The sequence below is a fragment of the Carcharodon carcharias genome, chromosome 5 (genome assembly GCF_017639515.1).
Source record: "Carcharodon carcharias isolate sCarCar2 chromosome 5, sCarCar2.pri, whole genome shotgun sequence".
In the NCBI taxonomy this organism is placed as follows: domain Eukaryota; kingdom Metazoa; phylum Chordata; class Chondrichthyes; order Lamniformes; family Lamnidae; genus Carcharodon; species Carcharodon carcharias.
The window spans coordinates 123,271,078-123,284,322 of NC_054471.1; the positions used below are offsets into that span (position 1 = coordinate 123,271,078).

General features: G+C 45.2%; 1 protein-coding gene across 1 annotated transcript in view; it reads left to right on the top strand.

Annotated features, from left to right (window-relative positions):
* The window catches only part of LOC121278394 (protein SOGA3), a 66,844-nt gene that overhangs the window by 37,791 nt on the left and 15,808 nt on the right, over positions 1-13,245 (top strand). Inside the window, exon 4 of the mRNA XM_041188771.1 lies at positions 10,189-10,260. Coding sequence (XP_041044705.1) covers positions 10,189-10,260 — 72 coding nt within the window. The remainder of the gene's footprint in view (positions 1-10,188; positions 10,261-13,245) is intronic.

Genomic DNA, 13,245 nt, shown 5'->3' on the forward strand with positions numbered 1-13,245 from the left:
CACATCCACAGGGCTCTCACTCACTGCCAGCACAAGGGACATCACCATTCATTCTCTCACGTACAGCTTCATTATCCTCATCCCTCCCATGAGAGCATTCACCACCCACACATGCCAGGCATACTTAACTTCTGGCCTGGCAGGCATCCTGCTTACACTTTCTCCACCTCTATTCATGCAGGACAACCTGACACACAACAACAGGAAGAGGTTGCAGACAGGTGGAGGAATGCTTGAAATCAAGGTCCTCATGGACATTGAAAATGGAGCCATCCAGCTGGCTGTCGAGGATCTGGATCTCTCTGGTACTGACAGTGAGGTCGGCACTGCTTTTCCAAGTAAGGATCCAGCAGTGCAACATCCATCAGACAACCATGCCCTGTTGATGTGTGCTCTTTCACAGGCCACTGCCAGGCACTAATTATCTCTCCTTGCTTTCGCAGGCACATCTGGGAAACAGCCCACAGAGATCCTGACCCAGGGCCTCCATTCAAGCTCTGAAGAAACCTCTGAAGAGGAATCTGAAGGCATATTCCCTGAAGTCCAGTTACAGCGCTCACCCAAACCCTCCACCAGTTCAGAGACATACACCTCAGTGGGACCTAGCTTTAGTGTAGCCTTGGTACCACAATCTCATTGCACTGTCTGATCCATAGCAGGCAGAGGCAAGGATTTCCCAAGTCCCGGCATGTGAAGGACTGCTGGAGGCCAGAAATTTGCTGAGCCCATATCAGATGACGAACCTCTGGACTTCGTCGTGTCACAGTTTCTGGAGCTGCAAAGGCAAGCTTGGGAACATCAGGGGCCCTCCAGGCCTCAGCCGTAGAAAAGACGCCCACCAAGGTCATCACAGACAGGATGTCACAGCCAGCAGGCTGCCTCCACCTCCACTGTAGATGCCCAGGGAGCACCAAGATGTAGAGGCAGCGTTAGGAACATTAAGGAAAATTAGTTGCACAGCCTGTGCACAGGTGTTATTCACTTGTACATAATGTTCACTATTGTAAATAAATGCCCAACAACGTCTCCCTGCCTTTGGCTCCTTGTTCTGATGAGCAGTGTTCATGTTACTCAGATGTAAAAACTTTCTCACACGATAAAGGCAGGTGTCTCAGTCCAGGACCTCTTCCCTGTGCTCTGTACAGTCTTCAGACCAAAGTGATGTTCCAGCCTCATACTCGCTGGACATATTAGTGATGTCTGCACCTCGACAGTGCTGGCCATTGCTGCCAGAATGTAGTGGGCAGATGTCACAGACTTCCATCATTCTCACTGTGAGCTCTCAGCACATTTAAGGTGGGACTGGTCTGTCTTCACCCAAGAGAATGAGGATGAAGGTAGCGAACTCAGGGAGAGAAACTGCGAGGTTCTTAAGCAAATTGATATAGGGAGTGACAAGGTATTGGAGGTGTTGGCAGGCTTAAAAGTGGACAAATCTCCAGGTCCAGATGATTTGTGTCCCAGACTGCTGAGGAAGGCAAGGGAGGAGATCACAGGGGCTCTGACCCAAATTTTTAATTCCTCTCTGGCCATGGGGGAGGTGCCAGAGGACTTGAGAACAGCTAATATGGTTCTGCTATTTAAGAAGGGTTGTAGGGATAAGCCAGGGAACTACAGGCCAGTGAGTCACACGTCAGTGGTAGGGAAACTATTGGAGAAAATTCTGAAGGAGAAAATCTATCTCCACTTGGAGAGGCAATGTTTGATCAGGGATAGTCAGCATGGCTTTGTCAGAGGGAGGTCATGCCTAACAAATTTGATTGAATTTTTTGAGGAGGTGACCAGGTGTGTAGATGAGGGTAGTGCGGTTGATGTAGTTTAAATGGATTTCAGCAAAGACTTTGACAAGGTCCCACACAGGAGACTTATAAAGAAGACAAATGCACATGGGATACAGGGTAATTTGATAAGGTGGATTCAAAATTGGCTTAGTTGTAAGAGACAGAGGGTGATGACAGAAGGATACTTTAGTGACTGGAAGCCAGTGTCCAGTGGCGTACCACAGGGATCTGTGCTGGGTCCCTATTATTTGTCATTTATATAAACGACATAGATGACTATGTGGGGGGGTAGGATTAGTAAGTTTGCGGATGACACAAAGATTGGCCAAGTGGTTAACAGTTAGGTTGAGTGTCTTGGGCTACAGGAAGATATAGACGGGATGGTCAAATGGGCAGATAAGTGGCAGGTGGAATTTAACCCTGAAAAGTGTGAGGCGATACACTTTGGAAGGAGTAATTTGACAAGGAAATATTCAATGAACAGCAATGACACTAGGAAGTCCTGAGGAACAAAGGGACCTTGGCGTGTGTGTCCATAGATCTCTGAAGGCAGAGAGGCATGTTAGTGGGGTGGTGAAAAAGGCATATGGGACACTTGCTTTATCAATCGAGGTATAGATTACAAATGCAGGGAGGTCGTTTTGAATTATATAGAACCTTGGTGAGGCCACAGCTGGAGTACTGTGTGCAGTTCTGGTCGCCATATTATAGGAAGGATGTGATTGCACTGGAGGGGGTGCAGAGGAGGTTCAACAGAATGTTGCCTGTGATGAAACATTTAAGTTATAAAGAGAGGTTGGATAGACTTGGGTTGTTTTCGTTGGAGCAGAGAAGACTGAGGGGCGACCTGATCGAGGTGTACAAGATTATGAGGGGCATGGACAGGGTGGATAGGGAGCAACTGTTCCCTTTAGTTGAAGGGACAGTCACAAGGGGACATAAGTTTAAGGTGAGGGGCAGGAGGTTTAGGGGGGATGTGAGGAAAAACTTCTGTACCCAGAGGGTGGTCATGGTCTGGAATGCACTGCCTGGGGGGATGGTGGTGGAGGCGGGTTGCTGGTAAATGGGATTAGGTAGGTAGGTCAGGTGTTTCTCATGTGTTGGTGCAGATTTGATGGGCTGAAGGGCCTCTTCTGCACTCTGTGATTCTGGGATTCGGTGATCTGTGACCAGTGATGCTATGCTCCTGAAGGGGTCAGGTGCTGAAGGCTGACAAAGGATCAAGTGCTTTTAAAGCCTCACGGCTGTATCTCCATGATGTGACCCTGATCACAGAGCGCAAGCGAGCTGCCCTCAACCATAGAGGAGTCAGACATTCACAGAGGCAATGTGAGGATCAGTGGTGTGTCGTCACTGCACGTTGTCATCATCATCTTGAAATTGAGTAACTATTGGGGCCTCCACTGCATCTCCATGACAGGAGCATTCTCACAGAGGGTATATGCGCTGCCATAAGCCAGACTGGAGTCAAACGTTCATAGGTGCAATGAAAGGATCTTTTGGTGTCTCCTCACTGCATGTCGTCATCATCCTCCACAAATCTAGCAGCTACATGGGCCTCCTGAGCGCAGCTGCATCGTCTGGCTGGTGCATTGGCCTCATCGCCCTCTTCGAGCACATCCTCACCTTCAGCACCATAAGGTGCAGCCTTCGGCGACATTAGTTGTCGGTCATCTGCAAGAATGAAGGTGGCATCTATAGACCCTGGATCTAGCTAGGCACCGACTGACAATGGCTCCTTGTGGCTCTTCAGCAGCCTGTGCTGGAGCCCCAGCTGCCCCTTTTCCTGAGGGTGCTGCTCCTCCCTCTGTGCAACTAGGTATCTCCATCATGCTCTTCTCTGTCGTCTTCGCTCTCTGTATGCCATGAGGTACACAGCTGGTTCACCAGGCTCCATGTCCCTGATGTATACCTCCTGCAGAAGGAAAGAGAGAGAGACGTGTGGGTTAACTTGAACGTTCTAAGAACCTCTCTTGGTTAAGTCTGAAGGCCCCTTAATTCATCCTGGAGAGTGCTGGCTACCACTTCAATAGCCAGAGCTTACTGTGCTGCAAGGCTGCCCGAAACTCTAACCACCTCCGCCTCACTCTACCTGACAGATTGGCGGCAGCTTTGCCCATTGGACTGCATGCTGTGCTCTCAGCTCAGGTGCAGGCAGTCTCCAAACCTGCACTGCAAGGCTACACTCAGATAAAAGCAAACTACTGCGGGTGCTGGAAATCTGAAATAAAAACAAAAAATCCTGGAAAAACTCAGCAGGTTTGACAGCATCTGTGGCGAGATAGGCAGAGATAATGGCTGCATCTTACCTGTGTCATGTGGGCTGGGCTGGAGTGGGCGAGGGCGGGCGCAGTGCGGATTGCCACCTGCAATCGGCTGCGCACTGCCATTTTACATGGGCGGGCCAATTAAAGCCCGCCCTAGTGTAATACGCGGCTGGTAGCGCTCAGCACTACCTATGCAGGCACGGGGGAGGAGGGAGAGTCGGGGCCTGTGCTCTTTCATGCATGCACGCAAAAGAGCGCACAAATCTCCCTGAGGCATTGAGCTGCATCAGGGAGGTTAAATTGGTAATGAAAATTTTCAATAAATGATCTAAAAAATTACTTAAACATGTCTCCTCATGTGACACTATCACGTGCACTGGGACATGTTTGTGCATTTCGCAAAATTTATTTAATTATTTTATTAAACCTTCAGGAAACTTCATCCTAACCGTTGATGAGACTTCCTGAAAAACTCAAAGGCCGCGTGGGCTCTTCGCCTGCTTGCCGACCTTAAGGTTGGATGGGCAGCATTACTAACAAGTTTAATTGTTTTTTTAATGGCCTTAGTAGGCCGTTGACAGTTTGGCAGGCGTGCAACTGCCTCTGGCGCGTGTCCGCCGAGCGAAATATCTAAGTGATGCGCCATGACATTGGGACGCATGCTCGATGTCATCTCGCGTCATTTTGCGCATCGGGCCCGCCCCCCACCATGCCGATGGCAGTATTCTGGCCCATGATTCGAGTCCGTATGGCTCTGAAAAAGATTCACATGGACTCGAAACGTTAACTCTGTTTCTCTCTCCACGGATGCTGTCAGACCTGCTGAGTCTTTGCAGCATTTTCTGTTTTTATTATTGCAAGGCTGCACTGTTAGCTTGAACCATGGGGGAGACTGGTCCAAACCGGAGTGATGGCATTGCAAGAGGCTGTAAGGCACTCCACCAGTGACTGCTCCATGGCCGGTTTTAGCAAGGGGATTGTACAATGTGCCCAGTCGTCCAACTGTTCTGCAGTCCACTAGTTTGCAGTCTGTGCCCGAGGGGTGAAAAGCTCTGGAGCACTTGGTGGCACTTTCATGCCCCTGAGTTGCTTGAGTGGGCAGATAAACTAGAGACCTGACTCCATGCATGTCAATGTGGTTGCATGTGAACTGCCTCAGCTGTAGAAGAATGATCACTTTATACAGGTTTCCCTAATGCGTGACCGCTTCTCTCCCCCTCACCCTGCACGTTCTTGTGCAATACCTTCAACCACAGGGCAGCCTTTGCCCCCACCCCCAAGTCATTTCAAACACAGGGTAGCCCTTGCTCCCACCCCCAAGTCACTTCAACCGCAGGACAGCCCTTGCCCCTGCAACAGGCCTCAGCCTTGAGGTCCAACAGGTGACTCGGTTGAGCACTGCGTAACGTTATTGTGCACTCACCTCTGAGTTCCCCTCAAAGTGCAGCACATCAAGTGCACGCCTTATACATGCTGCTGTGACAGACGTCAGTGTGCATTCATACTGATGTGGGTGGACCATCCAGCGTGGGGGGATGATTCTGGCTGGCTGGGCTTATAATGAAATGCAGATGTATTATAATGAGATTCCTGATGTCCGATGGCAAGAAACACAGCCCGCCATTGATGGGCTGAGCAGACGATCGCAAACTGATTTCATGACACCGTGAAACCGATTTCTGACCTTCTTGCTATATTGTCCGCTCATGCCACCGAGTACGCTCAATGCCAGCGGGCACAGAAAATTCCTCCCCTGGCCTTCTCACCACTGCTGTACCTTCCCATTACCCGTTCTTCTTCCTCCATGTCCTTGATCTTTCTTTGCCTTTGAGTAACCCATTCAACTGCTATTCCCTCCCACCCACCTTGGGCTATTATTACCTTCTTCTACCCTACCCTTAATCCACTCTTCTCTTTTTTCAGTTACTCCTGCAGGAATGTGTAATGAAAAGTGTAGAGCTCTTTCCTCTTAAGAGGTTTCCCTCTTCCCCTCCCCTCCTAATCTTCTTTCTTACTTGTTTCCCTCAAAAGCTTGGTTGGTCTTCAAAATTCAACATTAACAAAAGAAATTCTAATGTGTTTCTCTCTATTTGCATCTTTCTGTTTGTTACTCTATCCCGTTCTAGCTCAAAGTTACATGCAAATAGCAATGACTTTTTCTGTCAAGAAAATAGAGATGGATAATCAATTGGCTTCAAAATTCAATTGATCATTTTGAAAATGTAATTAACATTAGATTTTAAAAATACGGTCTCTCCTTTCCCTCTTTCTGTGTCTTTACCTCGTCTTTCTCTTTCACCCTCATCTCTCTCTCTAATTCTGCCTTTCACTTCCTTAGTTAAGAACACTTTTGAAACTTTACAAAACACAAAACAAATGTAAGCAATTGGAGAATTGCCTTTTGTTTCTCTCTCTATTTCACTCATACATTGTGTAGTAGAAGGGTGTGATACATATAGGGTTAATGTGGGACTGAGTAGAGTATTGCCTACACAGTGATGTAAGAGAACACATGACGTGCACCTAGGGGTCAGTGCCTTGTTTGGTAGAGCCACCTGTAGAAGCAAGCATGAGACAGGTCTTAGTTTGGACCTTTAATTTACCTATGTATATAGGTTCTAGAGGTTGATAAATACATATTATTCAACTGCCTAAGACTACGAATACTTTAATAAGACCTACTGAACTAGCCCAACAACTTACAACATGGCTGAACAACTCAAAACCTCACATAGACTGTAGAAAAAAATTAAAACACTGGAAAACCAAAGAAAAAAGTCAAAGAAGCATTCTGACCTGATGAAAAGCTCAAGAAGTGAAGACGCAGAAGGAAATTGCCAGAGAAAAGCAGAAGACTCCATTGAATCTCGTGGAAGTCAGAGTATGCATATCCCAGAGTATGCATAGTCAGCGGACCTAGCAGGGGTGAGCAAAAAAATTAAAATTCCTGAACAACACAGGTTCTGAAAAAAGTTAAATACTGCTAAATAAAAGGTCTAACTTTAATAAATGTGTCCAGCAGTCAGGGGAACCTGTTGACTCATTCATTACTGAGCTGTACAGAATGGCTGAACCCTGTGATTATGGTGACTTGAAATCTGAGCTAATCAGGAATAGAATAGTTGTAGGAGTGGCAGATGCACTCTCAAACATACTTCAAGCAAAGGAAAATCAAAGCCTTTAGAAGGCCATTCAGATTGTCAGGCGATTTGAAATCCAGTTGCAGCTCCATAATAAGGGGAGAAAGCAAATCATGGTACAAAGTAAACTCCACTGTCCAGCTAGTGAAATGGCACAGAAACAGGGATATTCCAGGCGAAAGGAAGCAATATTCTACCCAACCAATAGAACGACCATGCCAGCATTGTGGAGCAAAGCGCCCCCATATACATGATCAATATCTGACAATTTCAGCCGAATGCTTTCAATGTAACTGAATAGGACACTCCGGAAAGCTGTGCAAAGCCAGAACATCTAAACACACAGAAGATCCCAAGAGGATTCACGATGTCGAGGCAGCACTCCAAGAGGACACACAACCGTACTTCTTGGGTAAGGCCAAAAATCCTGGATTTTCATTCTGGAATGCGGACATCTCAGTTAATGGCCATTTCACAAATGTAATTGAACATGGGAGCCAGTGTTCCTATTGGACGAAGAACTGTGGCTGAGAGACCTCTGGCTCGGAACAACAGATACACCACTTTATGGGCCCAGAGGAATCTGACTTCGGGTCACAGGTATGATTCTGGAACCACTGAGGTATGGCAGCAAATAAACCTTTCAGCTGATGTATGTCATCTGTAACCAGTCTTTTTCCCTCTTTAGCAGAGATATCTGTGTCGCCCTGAATCTCCTCAAAACAGCAAAAGGTGTCAACACAACCATTGTCGTAAATTGTACAGAACTGCAAGTTCCTGAGAGCTCCAACAAGAAAGATTCTCTCGACTGGAACGTCAGCTCTGAATTGTCTTCTCTGTTTGCAGAGCAGGTTTGTCCACTTTTGCAACAGGTGCCAGAAGCCCCACATTGGTCAGACAGTGAATCACTCAGATGGTTACCATGATACCTCGAGCAGATGACAGTCAGGAGAGGAATCAGCAATGAGAAGAGCCTCAACCTCTGGCTCCAGTGCCAGATGTAGAGATAGGCCCTGAGACCATAGAGCAGATGTTGTAATCCCCAGCCCGCATGACAGTGCCACCAGCAATGCTGGAACTGAGTAGCAGCCATCCATTGGCGACAGCACACCACAGAGCCAAAAACAACAGTGAGCTTACTACCAAGTCACACCATCACAACAGGAAGAGCCAGCTTCCATTCTAGCATGCGCCCAAGCTGCATAAAGGAAGAAGAGGGAAAAAACACTATAGGGATGAGCCCAGAGATGGTTCACCCCATAAAGAGCAGGATAAACCAACTGCCATTGATTACTACAATTGGGGAATCGAAAAAGAGCAATTCAATGCCAAAAAGAAAGGAAAAAGAGAATGAAAAGATACCCAAATGCCTGAACAACCTCCAGTTCAACAACGTTTACCTCTAGTAGCAGAGCCTGCTGCTCCTTCAACAGTGGTGAGAACAAGATGTGGAAGGGTTATAAGGTCATGAGACCGCCTGTACCTCTGAACTCAAAGACTTGAATGGGGAGACGAGCTGCTAGTAATGATGTAATACAGTACATGCGGTAAACTGGGATAACTTGTAAAAAATTGGATAAAGACTTGGGTCGAGGTATGGTATAAGGTTCTGGCACACAAAGGGTTAATGTGGGCCTGAGTACAGCACCGCCACACAGTGATGTAAGAGAACACGTGACCTGCACCTAGGGGGTCAGTGTAGTATTGGACAGAGCTGTGTGCAGAAGCAAGCATGGAGACAGCTCCTAGTGTGGACCTTTATTGTACTTATGTATGTAGTTTCTAGTGGTTAATAAATACTATCTGTTGAACTACCTAAGAGTACAAATACTTTAATAAGACCTACTGAACTATGCCCGATACTTACAACACATTGGGCATAATTTTGATTTTGGTGGCAGTGTAAAACGGGCGACATCAATTCAACCATCTTGTTATACATTGTTATACATCTCTCCCGATTTTGATTTCTATTAAAGTCCAGTAAATTCCTCTCCCTGTCACTTACATTTGGCTGCCTGATCTTCATCTACCAGTTGCTGTGCACCCTCTTCACGCCTGTTCCACACCACTGGCATTTAAATGAAGCTTGGTAATTAAAATACCCTAGGCCTGAAATGTGTAACTGGCTAAAGCCCACACCAGTTTAAATCAACCTCCTTGTTACTGAGAAAAAAGATGCTGGCCTAAAAGAAATTCAGTAAATATTTTGAATGATTCTTGTAAACCTGTCAGCCAGCTGCATGCTATGAATAATATACTCTCAAGCATAAAAAAACAGCTGTTATTTTTCACACTGCGTGGTATCTTTAACATTGAAAATACATATTATTAGCAACTCCTACAGGAATAGGAGGTATTGAAGATACTTGTAATGAGTTTTCAATGAAATGCATGTACTGTTTACTGAATGTGATACTATAATATAGATGGATAGGTGTAATATGTTAAGCTTTATGAAGGGCAGCTGAGAAAAATGTATAGCTTAGGGGGTTGAGAATAATATAAAGGATCTGAATGTATTAGCAGTGGACAAAATGCAGCCCTTTTAGGTACCTCACATATACAAATGAAATTTTTTTAGCATAAAACATGACAGCTAAATAAAAATAAAAATAATGCATTTGCCTTAAAACTTAGCATGTGTAGCATTAGATGTTGGGGTAAGAATTGCACAATTTGGTACCATAATATTTTAAATTGTATTTTTAATCTCACTTGGCTTGTTAAAACTGAGTTGAATATGAAGAAACATTACTTATTGTGTGCTGATTTTTTTTGCTAATTTGTTGTTAGAATCTATCCAATCACATGCACTAAAATTAAATAAAATGTGACAAATGAACATTGAAGGGTGTAGTACTGATGGTAAGGAAGTTTCAAAGGAATTTTCATGAATGTACTATTTGACTATGCTAAATAGTAATGAATATTTTTCCATTCACTGGTGGTTAAATTAAAAATTATCATCATGATTACCTGATTTCTTTTCCCTTGTAGTCTTCATTAAAGCGACGAGGAAGTAAAGACCTGCAAAAATCTGAAAAGAAATCTCAACTGGTCACTCACGAGGTATTGTGATTGTGCTCAAGACATATTATATAAAGTAATCTATATTGATAATAGAAAACATTTATTTGTAAAATCAAATCATCTCTGTATCAAATTATTGTCAGAGGGAAATTGATTTAGATGAGCAAATATGAAATGTACATTAGCAATATCAATAATAGGTTTATAATTGATTTTTAACAGCACCGTGTCAGTTTTTCAAGGGACGTTTGAAGACTGATGCTGGTAGCTGTGTGATTACAGGACACCATTTTTAACAGAAAATAAAAAGATGCAATGTTTTGTATTTTTTTAGGATGAATTGTTCAAATTTGTTTTTACATAATTATGGGGGCTAATTTTCCCTATCCCCATTGAGAAGGAACAGGGCAGTAGCACTCAAAAAATTGCAGTGCTGATCTTATTGCTTTGTTCCCCTCCCAATAGGCCCACTGACATTTCCAGGAGGCCTTGGAATTGGGCAGCCAGAGTGACTACCTGGATCAAGCTGACACCATGTTAAGGCATGCATGTAGGGATCCCAAGATGTACCGTATATAGGATCTTAATGCAATTTTCCGGTCCTAATGAGCAGAATGTGTGCAGCACACACTCTACCCATTGGTGCTAGATATAGAACAGCTTTACTATTAATCCTTAAAGAGATCACTGTAGAGAGTTCGGTGCTCAGAAAAATGGGACCCTTAAGTTTTAAAGATATTTGTGGAATCAGGAGGAGCATTAAAGCCTACATAAATTTTCCCCATTAACTGTTGGTACTTCATGCCCTCAGACTCCACCCCAACACCTCCTACCCCCCTGCTCCACCACCCCACCACTTCCCAAGATTGCCTTTCTTGTTACGCTCTCACTTCCAGTTGTGGGGAGAAGTCACCAAATTTTGTGTGCCTCCTTTGCTCAGCTACGCTGACTTTGAGTGTTGATTCAATGATCACACCATTATATTTCCCTGCAAATGAAGCCCAAGCATCAACATGGCTCAGGCCTCACGCAAGAACATTAAGTGGATGACACAGTCACTGCCCACCGAAAACCTCAAGTCCACCGAAAGTAAAAATTAGCACCATGAAGTTATAAATTTATTACAACGTAATAACTTATTGCATCTCTTCCAGTTCAGATTTTTAGATGTCCTTCACACCTTATGTTAGCAGTGGCAGTGTAAGTTCAGCATTAGGCACTGGAAGTATGATCAGAAATTGCCAAAATCGATTGCCACCCCCAAGCCTATCCACTTTTGGTCAGGCAGGAGGTCATCTCTCAGCAGCCTCACCGAAAGCCAACAAAATGCTTGTTGTCATATGGTATTGAGCAGCACAATGAACCCTGAGGACTGCACGCATATTTCCGGGTTTTGTGCAACTGACGTCTGTTATTTGGCATGCAACATTTTGGAAAATGTTGAAGGTGTGCAGATTTGCTTTTTTTATTCATTGTATGTAAGCATAGCTGGCGTGGTAAGGATTTATTGTCCATCCATAATTGCTCTTGAGAAGGTGGTGGTGAGCTGTCGCTTTCAACCGCTGCAGTCCTTGAGGTGCAGGCACACCCACGGCGCTGTTAGGGAGGGAGTTCCAGGATTTTGACCCAGTGAAGGAACAGTGATATATTTCCAAGTCAGGATGGTGTGTGACTTGAAGGGGAGCTTGAACGTGATGATGTTCCCAAGCATCTGCTGCCTTTGTCTTTCGAGGTGTCAGAAGTTATGAATTTGGAAGGTGTTGGAATTGTTGAAGGAGCCTTGGCCAGTTTTTTTATTCATTCAAGGGATGTGGGCTTTGTTGGCTGGGCCAGCATATTTTGCCCATTCCTAGTTGAACCAGAGAAGGTGGTGGTGAGCTGCCTTCTTGAAACACTGCAGCCCAAATGGTGTAGGTACATCCACAGTGCTGTTAGGAAGGGAGGGGAACTTCCAGGTAGTGGTGTTCCCATCTATCTGCTGCCCTTGACCTTCTATAGGTAGTGGTTGTGGGTTTGGAAGGTGCTGTCTAAGGAGCCTTGGTGAATTCCTGCAGTGCATCTTGTAGATGGTACACACTGCTGCTACTGTGTGTCGATGGTGGAAGGAGTGAAAGTTTGTGTATGGGTTGCCAATCAAGCGGGCTGCTTTGTACTGGATGGTGTCAAGCTTCTTGAGTGTTATGGGAGCTGCACTCATCCAGGCAAGTGGAGAGTATTCCACCACACTCTTGACTTGTGCCTTGTAGATGGTGGACAGGCTTTTGGGAGTCAGGAGGTGAGTTACCTGTGTAGGATTCCTAACCTCTGACCTGCTCTTGTTGTCACAGTATTTATAGTCTAGTTCAGTTTCTGGTCAGTAGTAACCCCCAGGATGTTGACAGTGGGGATTCAGTGATGGTAATGCCATTGAATGTCAAGGGGTGAAGGCTGGATTCTCTCTTGTTGGAGATGGTCATTGCTTGGTGTGAATGTTACTTGCCATTTGTCAGCCCAAGCCTGGATATTGTCCAGGTCTTGCTGCATTTGGACGTGGACTGCTTCAGTATTTGAGGAGTTGTGAATGGTGCTGAACATTGTACAATCATCAACGATCATCCCCACTTCTGACCTTATGATGGAAAGAAGGTCATTGATGAAGCAGCTGAAGATGGTTGGGCTTAGGACACTACCCTGAGGAACTCCTGCAGTGATGTCCTGGAACTGAGATGGTTGACCTCCAACAACCACAACCATCTTCCTTTGTGTTAGGTATAAGTCCAACCAGAGGAGACATTTCCCCCTGATTGCCATTGACTCCAATTTTTCTAGGGCTCTTTGATGCCACACTCAAGAAGCTCAACTCCATTGATGCCAAAGCAGCCAGCTTGATTGGCACCCTATCCACCACTTTAAACATCTACTCACTCCACCAGCAATGCACAGTGGCAGCATCATGTATAATATGCAAGATATAATGCAGCAATCAACAAAAGGGCAAACAAACTTGACCTCATCCTCACCAACCTGCTGCCGCAGATGCATCTG